The following is a 16,546-nucleotide window of genomic DNA, read 5'->3' as shown; positions in this document are numbered from 1 at the left end:
AGCCGGGATATTTGGGTTGCGTTCGGTCGTCCGGATTTGGATTGGGATATGATAAAATAAGGCGGAATTAGAAATCCTCCGAACATCCTTCGGATTATAGATAATCCCATCATATGTTTGGTGCAGCCTAGGATAGGGTTAAAATTTTTTGAAAATCTTTGAAAATCTACACACAACCGTTAGTGGAGTTCCTCATAGTGTCTCTAGCATTAGGGCATTTCTATAGCTAGATATACCAATTCTAAGAATTTTCTCATATTAGCTCTTCGTTGGGCCAATTTGGAGGATCGAACAATAAACCTTACGGCTCAAAATACAAGAGCAACTTTGTTTATATATACTTTTCGCAAATTGGCAAAACCAAAGTTGAAACAGGTTTTAGCCATTAATAAAACTGCCCATATCTTACAAGAAAGTGACCAAATCCCAAAGTAAACGAGGATGTTATCTTCTTTTGTCGCTAGGATTGTTTCGTTTAGGCTGAGTGGTGTCCCTGCAGGCTTTTGATGAGGGACTTGGACGATGATATTGTCCCAAACACCCCGAGGACGCAGCCGAATCCAATGAGCATCAAGTTCAGAACAAGGAGCGGCTTCGACAGGCTCGGCCAGCATATCTTGGTGTAGAAACCGCAGGGCAAGATCACGCAAATGCAGATGCTGACCAGCGAGCCGGTGAGGCCGAGCACGTACTGGAAGTACGGGACGGAGAGCGCGAGTGACAGGATCACCAGCAGCAGCACGGAGCCCACCGTGCCCCGCACGGCCATCCGCGCAATTGAGCCCATCGACCCGGGGAGGCCGCGGTCTAGCTGGATGGCGAAGGGAGCGAACTCGAGAGCGTACTTGGTCATCGGTGTCAGGACCGTGGCCCACAAGGCGACCTTGGTCATCACAAGGCCGCGCGGCAAGCTGAGGGTGATCTGCGAGCTGACGCCGGGGCCGAACATCTTTGCGCCCATGAAGGCGAGGGCAGTGTACAGGGCCGTGACTAGGGTGAAGCTCACAATCGATACCTACAAATTAACAAATTTCGAAACTTATTAGTAGCTTGTAACAAAAGAAAGTGATGTGTCATCATAAATTACCAGCAAGAAATTGGAAAATTATCCAAAAAGTCATAATTCTATTGTACGGATACCAATTAAGTCCTAAACTTTTTAATTGTGCCAACTTAGTTCTAAATCTTGGACGATTTGCCAATTTAGTTTTAAACCTTTCAATTGTGCCAATTTAATCCTAAATCTTTTTACAATTTGTCAATTTAGTCATTCTAGCCAAATATCTAAATAATAGGTTTAGAACTAAATTGTCACAATTGAAAGGGTTAGAACTAAATTGACAAATCATCAAAAGGTTTAGGATAAAATTGGCACAATTGTCCGACAAAAAATATTGTACAATTAAAAAGTTTAGGATTGAATTGGCCATCGTAGAGTAGATTTAGGACGTTTTTGACAATTATCTCAACAAGCTGTAAGTTCGGTGCAAGTCTTAAACGCTTCACCTATGGGTTAATTGAGTCCTTAAAGTTTAATTTGATCAATGGAGTTTTAAAAGTTTAAAAAAATGTAGTCAAACCTTGACACGTTTGCTAGTTGTACTTATTCCTTATAAGCAAGAGAGCATACCTTGGTGAACATGGAAGGGTCCTTCATGGACTTATACAAGTCAGGGAAGACGATATGCCCAGCATAACCGAACACATAGAGCCCTGAAATCCCGGGGATGTTAAGGATCTGGAGCGCCGGAATCTCATGATCCGACCTGACCCCGCCGAAAATGGCGGTCAGAGCCACTGAGGCGAAGATGATGATCGACATGAGGATGCCCCCGGAAGAGAGGAAAGAGATGGAGGACAGGTTCCTGAGCCAGAGGCTTGGGAGGGCAATAAGCACAGCAATCACGGTCAAGAGCTGAGAGCTGGACATGTGCGCCCACCGGGCACTGATCTGAGTCCCTGAGAAGACGATGCTGAGGTTGTCATGGAGCGAGATGGTGTAGGAGACGAGGGCCATGAAGATCTCCAAGTAGACGAAGGTTGCTGCTATGACCCTGCCTTTGGATCCATAGGCTTGCTGACCAATGTCTGTGTAGCTTCTTGACTTGGGGCTCCTGTCAAGGCATTTCCCAAGCAAGTGGGAGGTGTAGGCACATACTATGCCAAGCCCTACGAGCAGGAATGCAGAGGACCACCCTCCATTCTCCAAGGCATATGGTGTTGATAGCTGTCCCAGCCCTGCCAAGTTTGTCAACTTTTTGTTTGTGAGAACATGAGTGTGTAGCTTTCAAAAAAGCGACAGGACTATGCCCGCTCGAAAGTGCAAGTTTAAACAAAGTTTCTGGACTGCGATTAGCTCTGCCCATCGTATCATTTACAGAACGAGTATGTCCGATTTTTCTTCTAGCTCGCGACGAAAAAATGAAGAATGTATAAGGGCAACCGAAGTTATTCATTTCATAAATAGATTTCAACTAAACACCCATGTTTAAATCTTAACATCGTGCAAACAGGTAGATATTACGAAAGCGGGTTTGGACCACAAACGGTACTTATTAAACAAGTTGACAACTGTGGAGAACAAAGCATCTACAAAGTAGTGTTCGGTTAGCGTCACGTGTGTATTTTCGTAATTATTGAAATAGAAAATAGAATTGACATGGATGATGACGACTTTACACACTGCTTTTGTAATATACTTTCCCTTTTTTCCATCGCCAATACTTCTAATAAAATCTAGTGAAATGGTTTAGGAGACATGGTCTATATCTTAGGGCAAAATTATGTGAACAGCGAGATTATTATATTTTGAAAGTTCAAGCTATAGTGAATGAAGTGATGGAGGAAACTCTCGGCTCTCACCTACGAGCATGCCAACCATGTTGATGACAGCATGAGCAAAAGAGCTGTTGGCCCCTGCATGCTTCTCCTCCTCCGCCTTCAGCTTCGGCTCCGCCGTGCCCGAGTCGCACTCACACCGGCAAACTTTATTCTCCTCCTCCACGCACGACTCGCAGCCAGTCCACGGAGGAGCAGCTAGCTTCGCGCCCTGCACGGACTCGCTGGCGATTTGGCTCTTGCGCGGTAGGCAGCTCTTGATGGATGTCCATAGTTTCGCGTACGTCGCTCGCACGGTCCTCATCGACTTAGACATTCGAATCAAAAGCCTAGAGAATTTACAGCCACCAAACAAGAGATCTCAGGGTATGCAAAGTTTCTATTTTTGGCCTCGCTGATGATAGTACGTGAAAGGGTTTGGTGTATTTATAAGAGGAGGGAGCATACATATGGTAGAGTTAAGTGCCATTTGTGCTAAGAATCAAGCTGTGTAAGAGAGAGAAAGAGAGATTCTGATACAAAGAGAAGTTGCCAACATGAACCAGATGCTTATATTCTGAAATGAAGATCCGCCAAGAGCAGCCAGGATCGGAATTTTTCCTTCTTTTCTTCTTTTCCGCCAAACTTGGATGGGAATTTCCGGGAAGTTTTTTTCACCGAAAGACACTGAACGTTCCCCGAAAGCTGCAATCATCTCCTAAATCTTTGAAAATAATGCATTCAAATCGTAAGCGTTCGGAATGTGACGCAATCAGGTCATTCTCGCGACCGATTACTCGATTTTGCTGACACGGGACACCGAAAATCCCACGTGGCTCTCCTTTAATACTTATTATGAGGATATGCGACGCTGACGTGGCATCATGTTACCATAAAATAATAATAAGTAAAATATAAAGCCAAAAAAATAAAGAAAAGGAAAACAGCATAACAAGGTGGCACTTTTGTTCTTGTTTTTTCATTTTCTATGTTTTTTTTGTTTTTAGTTTTTTAAAATATGTTATGTGGTGCCACATAGGTAAAAAATATTTTAAAAAATGCCATGTTGGTTTTTCGGCGCAAGTCAGCCAATTTAGGTGAGCGATGCTCAAAACAATTTGATTGTACAAGATTCCAATTTTTTGTGACTTGATTATACTTTTTTAATCATTTAGAATTTAATTGTCGTTTGGACCAAAAGCTTTTACACTTTTTCTCGAACGTGTACTGACGTTTTAGGAATTTTGCTTCTCGAGATGCTTTTTCCACCTCTAGTAAAGTTGTCCGATCTGCTAAATGGTTCTTTTATTGACAAATAACCAATAAATACAAGGGATATCAAAGCAAATCTCAGAGTCTAACGTGTTAAGTCCGCCAATAGTCATCCATATATAATTGGATCAACTTTCACTGAAAAGCTTATACCAATCAACTATAGGCTAGTTATGATTATACTAATAGCTCCAAATAGCACCGGGCATGGCAACAATTAAGGGATAATGTTGTCTTTCATAACATCACGAGCTCAAGCCATGTCATCCATGAACCTCCAATCAATCTGTCCCTTAGACATTTGCTAGAGAAAATTACCAAAAAAGTGTTAAAGTTATTGTACGAATGCCAATTTAGTTCTAAACTTGTTAATTTGGCTAATTCAATCTTAAAACCTTTTGCAATTTGCCAATTTTAGTCGGTAATTGCCATGGTCACTGGCCGTCCTACGTCGCACTGCCGGCGCTGATGTGAAAATTCCTTTGCATTTTTTTTATAATTTTTTTCCTTTTTTCCTTTCCTTTTTCTTTTCTTTCTTTTTTTCTTTTTTTTTTCCTTCTTCTTTCGCCGGTCGTGCGGCCTCAGTGATAGCCTACAAGGATCAACCTTGCCAGAGGCCCGAGCATCGACAGAGAAAGAAGAAAAAAAGAAAAAGAAAGAAAAGAAAAGGAAAAAATAAAAATTTTAATGCAAAAATCATCCACGTCAGGACTAATCGGCATCCACATTAGCGATTTCCAATCAAAATTGGCTAGAGGGACTACATTGGCAAATCCTCATAAAGTTTAGTACTAAATTGACATTCGTACAATAGATTTATGACTTTTTTGATAGTTATCCCGCATTTGCTATCTCTCTTTAATGTGCTTCCTAGAATATGACAAGCTCGTACACTGACTGACTTACCGAATAGTTATGATTTGGAGCGAACAATTGGGAGCGGGTAAAAAACCCTAAAATAATATCTAGAGGAGGATAGTAGTGTCGATTGTCTCTCCCCGACCTTTTAACTTATCCAAATACTGTTCCATGCCATATCAATTCCCTCTCCTAACCCCCCTTATTAAGTGCACAACTCAACATAACTCAAGTATCCCAACCTCAATTTGCGAAAATTATCAAAAAAATCCTAAATCTATTATACTTATATCAATTCCGTCATAAACCTTTTAATTGTGTCAGCCTAAATATTTTTATGTTTTGCCAAGTGAGTTCATTTGTCCAATTGTGGCCGGAAATCGTTGATGTGGATACCAACCATCCTACGTGGCGCTGACGTTGACATTTTTAAATAATATTTTAATAAATTTTAGAATTTTTAATAATTTTTTTTTCTTTTCTTCTCTATCCCTTTTCTTTTGGGGCTAAGGGCCGGCAAGGGTCGTTGGCCTGATCCTCACCAACCATAGGCAAGGCCCCGGGACCTTCACCGGCATTGGACGAGGTGCCGCGCCCCCTCGCTTTGGCTAGCGAGGGTCGGCCGACAATCCGTGCCAACCCTTAGCACAAAAAAAAATAATAAAGAGAAGAAAAGAAAAAAAAATCAAAAAATTTATTAAAAAGTTATTTAAAATGTCCCGTCAGCACTGATCACATCACATAGGACGGCCAGTGTTCACGTCAGCAATTCCCGACCAAAATTGACTGAATACACTCAATTGACAAAACATGAATTTAGGACTAAATTAGTACAATTAAAAGTTTTACGATTGAGTTAGCATAAATACAATAGGTTTAGAATTTTTTTGATAATTGTCCCCCTCAATTTACAAAATGAAACATAACAAAGGGTTGGGACTAATGTTCCTATCAATATAGATGCGAAAAAAATTTCGCCTCTAATATAAGAAAAATTACTTTATAAAATCCTAAATTAGTGACCATTTTAAATTTTAATAAACACTCACCATAGTTACTAAATTATTTTTAACCTGAACAAAGTAGTAAAAAGGCGAAAATATTCTACCGAGGAAAAAACTCACTTCTGTACTTTAGAAAATTCCAAACAAATGGAAAATACATATTGAACCTTATTTTCCTATCTGATATGTTATTAAGTACGTCAGAAGATTACCAACTAATTCTGATAATTTCAACATTACCTGTAAAATTGATCATTTTAATATAAGAAAATTTACTTTTTAAAATGCTAAATTAGTGACCATTTTAATTTTCAATAAACACTCTACATAGTTACTAAATTATTTTAAACCTGAACAAAGTGGTCAAAAGGCAAAAATATTCTACCGAGGAAAAAAATCACTTCTGTACTTTAGAAACTTCCAATCAAATGGAAAATCCATATTGAACCTAATTTTCCTATCTGATATGTTATTAAGTACCTCTGAAAATTACCAACTAATTCTGATAATTTCAACATTACCTGTAAAATTGGAGACTTACTACAAACGTGAATATTATTAGTAAATCATAGGAGAAAACTCACTTTCCTTGCTAACCGATGTTTGCAGCAAAACAGGAATTTCAAATCAGAATGTAGACCTATGAATATGCCTGAAACTTGATTAATCATTGAATTTCTCATCCACAGTTTCTGACAGATTCGTGTGATTATAACGCATGGTAAGTGCTATGCTAAATTCTTCATGCATGACCAAATAATGACATGCAAAACATCTCTCTCAAGAACAACTCTTACAAAAATTATAAAGAAAAGGACCATAGGAAACTGTCATGGCTGAAACACCAACAGATGAGCAGATGTAAAACCTGCTTTATAGATGCTGTTTACTTGTCCATGTTCTATTATTCTGTGTTTTTCCTTTTCCCTTTCATTCTTGTGCAGATTTTCTGACTGAGTTCAGTCTTCGCAAAGCTCCTGAGAAAATGCATTCCCGGTATGACAAAATGTTCATCCGTACAGCCATATTAGCCTTTTAATGTGTTGCCGAATTCTTCCAGCAGCCGCTCAACATTTTTCCTTGATGTGAACTTATCGATCTCAAAAGCACTCATCTCATTTCTTAGACCTGCATCGCAAACTTTTCAGTCAATCAATAAGCTTTATTACGTGGAAAATGGGGACTTTTTGACAGTAACTGATATGATGGCGGTATATGTATATAAAGTTGAAGCAAATCAATTCAGACTCGATCTGTCAAGATCAGTGAAGTGTTTCATTGGAGATGTTTGCGAAACAAGTTGATTTTCTGAACCAAGAAGCATCAGATGAAATCAACCGCATTTAAATAGATTCGCACAGGCTTATAACATTTTTTCGCTAAAGAACAAAACAAAAAAAAATGAGTTCCGGGCCAAAGCATAGTCAAGCAGAAGTTTCGTTAGCACTTCAAAGAAGATGAACCTATTTGAACTTAACTAGATCAGTCAAGTCTCTCTAAAGGGATCACTCCAGATCAAGTTTTGAACAGATACACTGAGATTCATATAATCTTTGACCTTATATATAAATGTCTCAATTTCATACGTCCTACATTAACATATTAAATTTTGGCATTGTCAAATTTTCAAAGTCTCTTCTTGGCACCAAAAATTGATATTGAAATCCCTGTGCTTATCTCAAGATCCTAAACAAGACAATAATAGATATATACTAACTGACCTGGTAGTGGCAGAACTTTCAGTGGCAGCTGGGAGGCGTTTGAATTGAAAAAATGCAGAATATTCTTCTTTAGTTCAACAGATTCAGCGGAGACAAGGATTTCCCTCTAAAGAGCACAAAAAGTATTTTAGCAAAATTAACAATAATGGAGATATGCATCAGGATATCAAGAAGAATTTCTCAAATGTGTATATTCTTCTCAACCAAGTGTAATATTTATCATATAGACAACTTGATTCACCTAAAAGTAAGTTAAAATGATGGTCTTGGCTATATCTTCTACATAGGAAGATGAAGATTGAAAAGTAAGACATGTTCTCTCATTATAAGGAAAACCTCTCCTTATGGGAGAATAAGACAACAAATGTGGAATAAGACAAACAAGAAACACAAGCGGATTAAAAATAAAATGAGGCATGAAGAACTGAGACCCGACTCTTATACCATGTTAAATAGCCCGACCTGAAAACTTAATCTATTGGGTCCAATCAGACCAAACGTATGTAAGGCCCAGAGAGACTGTGTAGACTAGCTATATAGAATGATCTAACAGAAGCATAATAACATCTGGAAGGAAATTGTTCACTAAAGGAAACAGTGTATTGTCTACAGAGAAAAGTGTTGATGGTTTCCTCAATATCAAGGATCATAATGACAGTTCTAATAACTCACTGTTTCTACATCCATTCAAGTAGCTCACATTTATATTTCTAACACATACAAGTGTAATTATAAAGTCAGCGATGGCATTCTTCCACTGTACGATTTAACTTTCAATTAACTCCTATTGACTGATTGTAGAGAAAGCTCCGGAGCACAAAATTGACTAAAAAATGTTATTAAATTGGTTAATGGAGCCGATGAATCCATGAAAGATGATATTTGTCCAAATATGGATGTTTCTACATGGTTGTGGGGAAGCTAGACTTTGCACCTCAAACAAGAGTGCTAAAAGGACCTAGATTCTTCTTCAAGTTTAATTAGTAATTTCATCCACCAGGACTCGAATACTATTAGAATTCCATATAGTTTCCCTTTGCTATTCTAAGAAGGATGCTGTATTTCCTTTTGTAGTGGTTTCCTACTTCTGTTATATTTCTTGTTTCGAGGTTTCCTAGTCCAACCGGGATTAGATAGTATAAATATCCTTGTAAACCTTTTTTTCAATATAATTGATGAATTATTGATTTTTGCAAGTACTTGCTTTGTGATTGCATGATGCGATTCTTCTCGTAGGTGGGATGATTAAGAAACCCTAGATATGATGTTTAGGAATCTTTCGCAGTGAAGTCTAATGATTCATTCTTTCTTGCAGGACTCGCCATCCTACCTCATTGTCACTCCAATTATCTTTCGTATAACCTATTATGACAACTAACACTTGCACACCGTATGCAACCGAACAACAGCAACAAACCTTGAAGTTCTTGTCTACATCGTAATACCCTGAAACAATCGTGAGTACCCGCAGTTTCTCCAGTTCTGTAAGTTTCACAAAAGAGAACAAACTGTAAGACTGCCAAATCCAACAACAAAAACTAACAATGTACACTCATTTGAAACAAACTGTAGATAAATGTCCACTTTGGTGAAATGTCCATGACATTTTAGACTTTTAGTATCCATGAATATTACACCTGATTCAATGTTCAAGCAAGGCAAAAAAAATCAAATGATCCCTGTCGCTGCATGAAATTAGCAATAATTAGGTCCAGATATGTGACAAGGAAAAGTTTGTGAATGGTTAAGAGTACAACAATGACACCGACCAAAAAAAAAAATCTATGAGGCCAGTACTGATAAATAATTACCAGTAAATGGTTAAGAGTACAACAATGTCAGTACTGGCCTCATAGATTACTTTATTTCTGGAATCTAGAGGAGGGTGGGAATTCAATAATGTTTGCAACCAAATAACAGAATATGACTGCAATCGTTAACATGTTGCAACAAAAAACAGACAATTTGATAAGCTTTCTCTTTTCAGAGTTTAGATTTATGATAATTGAATCTCTACTTTACAAGCAATTCTAACTAGAAATCACAAATACCATCTCAACTTTCATTTGAGAGGTGGGATGCTCTTTTTCTTTTTTATAAGGCATCTTCGAGAAAAACTTAAACTACTTGGAAAAACGGGATTAAATCTCATTATGGCAAGGTGAACAGATCTCAATGCAGTGAAAATCCATATCATTTGAGAGAGATATATGACTATGAACATGATTTCATCTCTTACGTTGGAAGAGTTTAATTTCTTGGGTTGAAGAATCCTCATGATCAAGAAGTTGGCCAACTGGCATACCAATGGAACTCATCCCAACATGCGACACCGAAAATCGTAAACCAGCAGTATCTGGATTGCCTGGTTAAACAGTTAAACAAGAATGCAATCATCAAGGCCTTAAATAAACAACTCACTAGCATAAATTTCAAGGCAGTCTGATGGGGAACTTGAAAAAAACAAGAACTATATGATTTATGAATATTGCATCAACCAATTTATTTCACATTTGAAATCAAATATAGACTACGCTGTCTCTGTTGTCTGAGCTGCTGCATCATTAAGTCCATGTGAGGAAGCACTCTGATAATCTTACAATTAGTTTCAAAAGACTTCTTCCTAGAAACTCATTTCTGCTGACAGCTCTCTGATTAGCCATAGTGAGATGAATCTATTCATGCACCCAATCTAGATAAATGATTTGAGGAGACGATAGAGCTCAATAATCAGTTGCAGATATGGCAGCATTCAGAGAATTAATCTCTACATGACAGCAAAACTCACCTTGCATTAGTTCAAGAATGATTCAACCTCACGTATGTAAATTCTACATATTGGTAATACATATACAAGTCAAGGAATTATAAAAACGGTAGAAAGTCCTGACCTATTCTAGTCCACTTCTTGAAGTCCTTGCGTAAGATTTCTGTTACTTTAAGATCTGATACGTCGTACATCTTGTACCGCACTGCAGACATTGCATTTCAGTTCCGCATATAAACCCGCGAAGACAAGGCTTTACTACCAAGAAGCATTGCAAAGGAATTTGAACTTACATATCTGATAAAGACCATCACACCCAAAGCGACCCGCGCCATATATTAACAATGTGGCCATGTACTTGTCTTTGGAGGTGCAATGAGGGAGAGACAGGTTTGCAGTATCCAAGAGAATTCCTGATAGCTTGCATCCAGAAGTACTTTGGAAATTTAACAGACTAAAAAATTAACTCAAGTGACAGCTAGAGAATGTGAGCTTCAGAGTCAGCAACCCTTCCTGTTCTTTCCAGGTATACAGAACAATTTATTATTAGGAATCGGTATCACCATATGTGAGAAATATTTTCCATGGCGGTGGTGCTAACCAGAGGACTAAGTGGGTTTTTGTATGATCAGATAAGAGATACACTTCGAGGAGGTGGAATGTTAGTCAACTCAATGGCCAACCAATCAGTGAAAATGTTTTGAGCAGACATTATTGCATCTCAATGTTTTAATATATGTTTCAGATTGTAAAAGATGGAATCACATGAAAGCACTGACAGGAAAGAAATCATGAATCATGAGCACTTCATAGTTCACCAACATGACATACCAAAAGTCTACTGACTCCTTGCCCAGCCAAAATCTGAGGGAAGGTCAGTGCAAACTTCTCCACAAGAAGAGTGCAGGTGGAGCAGTCCTGCGAGAAAATAACGACGAGATAATTTTGTATATTTAGGCAAACTCGCACACTAGGGTCATACAAATAAATTTATGGGCTTAGGTATGCCTGAGTTTATGGAGATAGAAGATGCTAATCAATACCACTATTCTGTAAGCACACACAAGTAAAAGTATTTCGGCAAACACGTAAGCCTATGTGGTGGTAAGCGTCTAAATGTTCTATATGGAGAGAAATCCTTTGAAAAAGAAACTTTCATGAAAAATCGTCACATAATTGCCCTTTCACAATCTAAAGCAGTACTCAAGCAAGACACAATCACCTATCCACGTACTCCTCGTCACTAATTCAATCCTAGCAATTTATATGCAAACCTCTCCCTTCGTCAATATCTTAAACAGATACAATAAACAAAGACGATTCTTTCCAATTCTTACACTTCGTATTTGGTTGGAAAAAAAAGGAAATGCAAAGATATTTACGACTTCGCCAAAGTGGACAACTGAATTCAACTATTTTTTTGGCGGAGTGAATGAATAGTCTATTTTCTTTGGCATTCATGGACATCACAGCACATAGATTTAGCTCTTTGAAGGGGATAGTCTATCCATCAATATGCTAAAGTTGTTATACTGTCCTGGACAAGAAGTCCGAGAACTATTACTTTAAGTAAAAATAAGTTCTAAAACATTTTGGTTGGTCATTTTTTACAACATTTTAATCAAGTATTTCCCGCCATTTTGCTCCACAGAATATCACAAATGGACAGAACCACTCTAAAAAGTTTTAGGACTTAGATCTTTGAACAAGTTTTAGGACTTAGATCTTTGATCAAGTTTTAGGACTTCTCCCTAAGTACTTGTTCAGGATATGGAACTAAAGTATTGGGCAGGAGCTAGCTAGTTTGCCAGCATTCGATTGCCTACCACAGCAAAAGAAGATAAGACTTGCCATTATTTCTGTCAAATGCCTCCAATAGTCTATCCTCACGGGTTCGTAGCTTTTGGTTCAAAAAAATGTCATTGTTGAGATAATTGTACTAATGCATGAAGTGACTTCAAATTCGAGGCATTCATTGTTTACATTATATATAATGAGCCATAATCCATTAGAAAGAAAAACTAAATCTAAGATGCCAAGAGTTACAGCCAAGTCAAAGCCTCAAAAGTTAAAGCTGCACTCAAAAAAAGACAGTGACCAGAAACACATGGTCCTGTAAACCTTTGTAGACCTGTAATGAACAATGATACTAATAGGGACAAGATAGCAACTTATGATGTAAAGTTGTGCAATGTTAATGGGCAGTATATTACCTGTGCAAAAGTCACATTCCTCACCCAAGGATACACGGATTCACCCTGGAGAGAATCATATAAGAGCAATATTGAGACAAAAATATTAACGGAGTAACTAGCTACACTTGCTCAAGTAGAGTCGGAGTAAGCAAAGATTATCACCTTTCTGCAACTGAAGATTTCAACGACAGCCTCCTTTAAGGCCTAAATCCAGGATGACAATGAATAATCCATCATTTTTAAGCAATGAAGTGAAAAGCTACAGAATGGTATTAAATGTTACCTCTTGTTTGGGAGGTATCTTGTGGCCATTGACCAGAACAAGCCTCAGACTACCAAACAGGTCATAGTAGGACAAGTCAATCTGCTTGATGGTCCAACACAGCAGAGAATGTTGGTTAATTTACACGGGGTAAGTATGCAAATGCAACTGCATTCTCTGATATACCAGATTAGAGAGAGGAGAAATGGGGAAGGTCATTAGGGGTTGAAATAAGTACTTCCTATGTGTAAAGCTATGTATTTCTTACTTTGAACGTAAGAACGAACAATTTAAGTATTTATTGCCTCGCTTTTTTTCTCTCTTGAACAACAAGACATTCGGGAATCCGCAAAGCATGTACACCAAGATCAGCAAGTTAGAAATATGAAGGTTTTGCCTCTTGTATTTCGTTGACGCAGCATTAATTTCGATGTTAATCAACAGAATATACTTATTAGACAAACAGGATCTGAAAAATACCTCATCAATAAAGACCAAAGATGCCTCATCAATTTGACATGAATTAAGCAACCATTTGAGATCAACATGCGAACCAAAGTCTGCTCTCCTCATGTTGATAACAGGCACTGTGCAAATTTGGTCATCACCAAGTGTTTCGTTCAAGTAGAAAGCATACATAATAGCAGCAGCCAACGACCCAACATCTGCATAAAGTAAAATATGATTCACAAGTGTATTATGCAATAACCGAAAGAAGAATTAGCATTGACTAGCGCAGCTACTGCTCACCAGAGCCATCTTGCCCTATCACAACATGTAAGAACCTTCCTGGAACACCAGCGCTGACATCATCCCTTCTCTCTTTAAGATACAGATTCAGCCTCTTAATTCCTTGACAGGATTCCACAATTTCCATCAGCGGGGAAACACCATTATAAAATGAAGCTGCTGACTGGGGAAGTGGAATCCTCAACAGGGAGGATTTTCCTGTGTTCACTGTATATGATTTTCTTTCAGCAAAGGATCTCTGTGAAAAATCCAATACATGAAAACTTTCCCTTTCTTCATTTGATGAAAAATTTGAATCTGGTGAACTGTTTTGATCGTCCAAGCCGACGCTCGACTCTGACTGAACACTTTGGAAAGAAAATGATGTTGATCTGCCAGCTTTTGACTTTAATCCAGATGAAGGCAATGCAAAGGGTTCAAGAACATCAGAAAATGAATCCTCTGCTGGAAAATCTGTGACATGTTTAGATGCATCCAGTACAAAGTTTCTGCCTCTTATATCCCCAATATCAGATGCTGATCGAGAAATGCCTCGACCGCTACCATTTACTGGAAAATCAAATGCAGAATCCATGCCAATGGATTTTGTATCACCTCTCAACAGACCATTGAAGAATGGATTCTCTCGAGAACGAACATATGGCTCCTAAAAATAAAGAGATACAAGATTTCGTACCAGGTTAGAACTTAAGACTCGCAAGAAGAATTTCATGATGAACTACAAACTAATGAAGTGCTGCTTACTACCGCATCAAAATAACAAAGGCTGTTTCTTGACCCCCATGAGGATGAACAGCCAATCTAGTCATAACAAAGACAGACCGCTACATTTATTATGAAATTAAAAGTAAACAACCAGAACATCAGGATTCATTAAGCATCCAAGAGAGCTGTTCCAAACAGCAAGAATACATCTTTTAGAGATTTACAGGCATCAGTGCCTCAAAGACATATCAAGATTCTTATAAGAATGCTCCCATGGAAATGTTTTAATTCACTGTAAAAATTGACATCAGATGAAGACATACCACAAATTCCCCACACTCTCAAAGAGCACAAGTTCATCAAATAACACATGAATCTTCAGCTTTCTTCAACACATTACACATAACACGAGAAACTTTGAGGTGCTCCCCTGAGCACAATGAGCCAACTCCAAGGTAAACCAAACGAGGCATTCTTTAAGCGGCTAAAAGGCTAAATTCTGATGATGAACCATCATCTTCCCACAACGAAAGCTATAACCCACCGAGATGTCTCATCGACAATTCAAAAAGCACGAGCATAATATCGTACCCCTAGAGGTCGCAGAACATCGCCCGGAGACCCCATGACCTCTTTTTGTCGCGTTGATGACGACGATGACGACGCCGAGGAGGAGGGAAGCGGGTGATCCTTCTGAGGCTGCGGAAGGAAGGACTGATGGATGGTGGCGAGCCCGAGGTATAACTATGAACTGATGGGGTTCGGAGGAAGGGTTCTGCGAACAAAACGAGGATGCAAGGTGGTGGCATTGTGGGAGAACAAGGGTCGTCTTCGTGAAGTCCGCCATTGACAGCACTCCCTCTGTCGCTCTCCCTCTCTCTCCCTCTCTCTGTTCCTCTGTTCGTGTCGCGAGCAAGAAGAAGACGAACTGCACCTTAGGGTGCGCATGGAATGCATTCCGTAATAAAAATTCTGTTCCCGCATTCCGGAACGGCGTTTGTTAAAAAATTTCCGGAATGCATTCTTGAACGATTTTTACATTCTGAAATAAAAATGCGTTTGTTAAAAATATTTGATTTCAGAATGCATTCTTGATTCCAGAATGCATTTTTGATTTCGGAATGAATTTTTGGCAAGAAAAAGAGAAGCTACTTTTTGTAGCTTCTTGATTCCGGAATACATTCTCCCTATTTTTTTATAATTTTTTTTTCAGAAACTGCATAAAAATTGAAAAATTCTAGAAAAATTCATAAAAATTTCTAGAAAATAAAAAAAAAGTCGGATTTCGGGAAAATATGAAATTTGGGGAATTTTTTTTAAAAAAATAAAAAAAATCAAAAATTTCAAAATTTTACAGAATAGCTTAAAACACATGTGGCCACCCACTTTGAGTGAAATTTAAATTTTTTGAGGTGCCAAAAAAAAATCAAAATTTTCAAAACTTCACAAAATGGCTTAAAATATCTGTGGCCACCTACTTTGAGTGAAATTTAAATTTTTTGAGGTGCCAAAAAAAATAAAAATAATAAAAAAATAAAAATTTTCAAAACTTCACAAAATGGCTTAAAATACCTGTGGCCACCCACTTTGAAGTGAAATTTAAATTTTTTGAGGTGCCCAAAAAAATAAAAAAAAAATAAAAAATTTCAAAACTTCACAAAATGGCTTAGAATATCTGTAGCCACCCACTTTGAATAAAATTTAAATTTTTTTAGGTGCTCAAAAAAATAAAATAAATTCAAAGCTTCACAAAATGGCTTAAAATATCTGTGGCCACCCACTTTGAGTGAAATTTAAATTTTTTTAGGTGCCCAAAATAAATTAAAAAAAATCAAAAATTTCAAAACTTTACAGAATGGCTTATAATACATGTGGCCACCCACTTTGAGTAAAATTTAAACTTTTTTAGGTGAAAAAAAAATCAACAAATCAAAACAGATTTCTGTTCCAGAAATCAATTTTTGGAGCAGAATTAGTCATGTTTTACCAAACAGATTTCTCCTCCAGAAATCAATTTCTGGCAAGAATTCCATAAATCAATTTCTGGCAAGAATTTGATTTCTGGAGCAGAATGATTACCATTCACACCTTTATTGTTTCGAGCTAGATAGAAATATTACATAGTAATTCAAATATTTCACAGATAATTCCATATTCAACTTAGGAAAATAATTCGACAGGATAATGATACAAAC

At 37.8% G+C, this 16,546-nt stretch overlaps 2 protein-coding genes across 5 annotated transcripts; both read right to left on the bottom strand.

Annotated features, from left to right (window-relative positions):
* Positions 1-366: 366 nt before the first annotated feature.
* LOC115681090 (amino acid transporter AVT1H) lies at positions 367-3,375 on the bottom strand. Its single transcript, XM_030604934.2, has 3 exons — positions 2,863-3,375; positions 1,631-2,238; positions 367-1,015 (listed from the first exon to the last, which is right to left on the bottom strand). The coding sequence occupies exons 1-3, from the start codon at positions 3,152-3,154 to the stop codon at positions 476-478; spliced, it is 1,440 nt and encodes a 479-aa protein (XP_030460794.1). The 5' UTR covers positions 3,155-3,375; the 3' UTR covers positions 367-475.
* A 3,211-nt stretch (positions 3,376-6,586) lies between these two features.
* Positions 6,587-15,283, bottom strand: LOC115681133 (uncharacterized). 4 transcript variants are annotated; one of them, XM_056310155.1, is made up of 14 exons: positions 14,943-15,283; positions 14,394-14,447; positions 13,647-14,292; positions 13,377-13,561; positions 12,918-12,998; positions 12,797-12,838; positions 12,653-12,697; positions 11,271-11,357; positions 10,733-10,859; positions 10,564-10,644; positions 9,912-10,037; positions 9,090-9,154; positions 7,673-7,778; positions 6,587-7,079 (listed from the first exon to the last, which is right to left on the bottom strand). In XM_056310155.1, exons 1-14 carry the CDS (start codon positions 14,976-14,978, stop codon positions 6,979-6,981), a joined length of 1,782 nt encoding a protein of 593 aa, XP_056166130.1. In that variant the 5' UTR covers positions 14,979-15,283; the 3' UTR covers positions 6,587-6,978. The 4 variants fall into 4 exon arrangements, with proteins under 4 accessions (XP_056166130.1, XP_056166136.1, XP_030460832.2 ...); XM_056310161.1 differs by lacking the exon at positions 14,394-14,447; XM_030604972.2 differs by lacking the exon at positions 14,394-14,447 and having other exon boundaries at positions 13,647-14,289.
* Between the last annotated feature and the right edge of the window lie 1,263 nt (positions 15,284-16,546).

This window comes from Syzygium oleosum, unplaced genomic scaffold (assembly GCF_021117445.2).
Source record: "Syzygium oleosum isolate NSW1041296 unplaced genomic scaffold, Sole_v2.1 Sole_v2.01, whole genome shotgun sequence".
NCBI classification, from domain to species: domain Eukaryota; kingdom Viridiplantae; phylum Streptophyta; class Magnoliopsida; order Myrtales; family Myrtaceae; genus Syzygium; species Syzygium oleosum.
The sequence above is the reverse complement of the archived record's forward strand: the minus strand, read 5'-3'. Positions and strand labels throughout refer to the sequence as shown.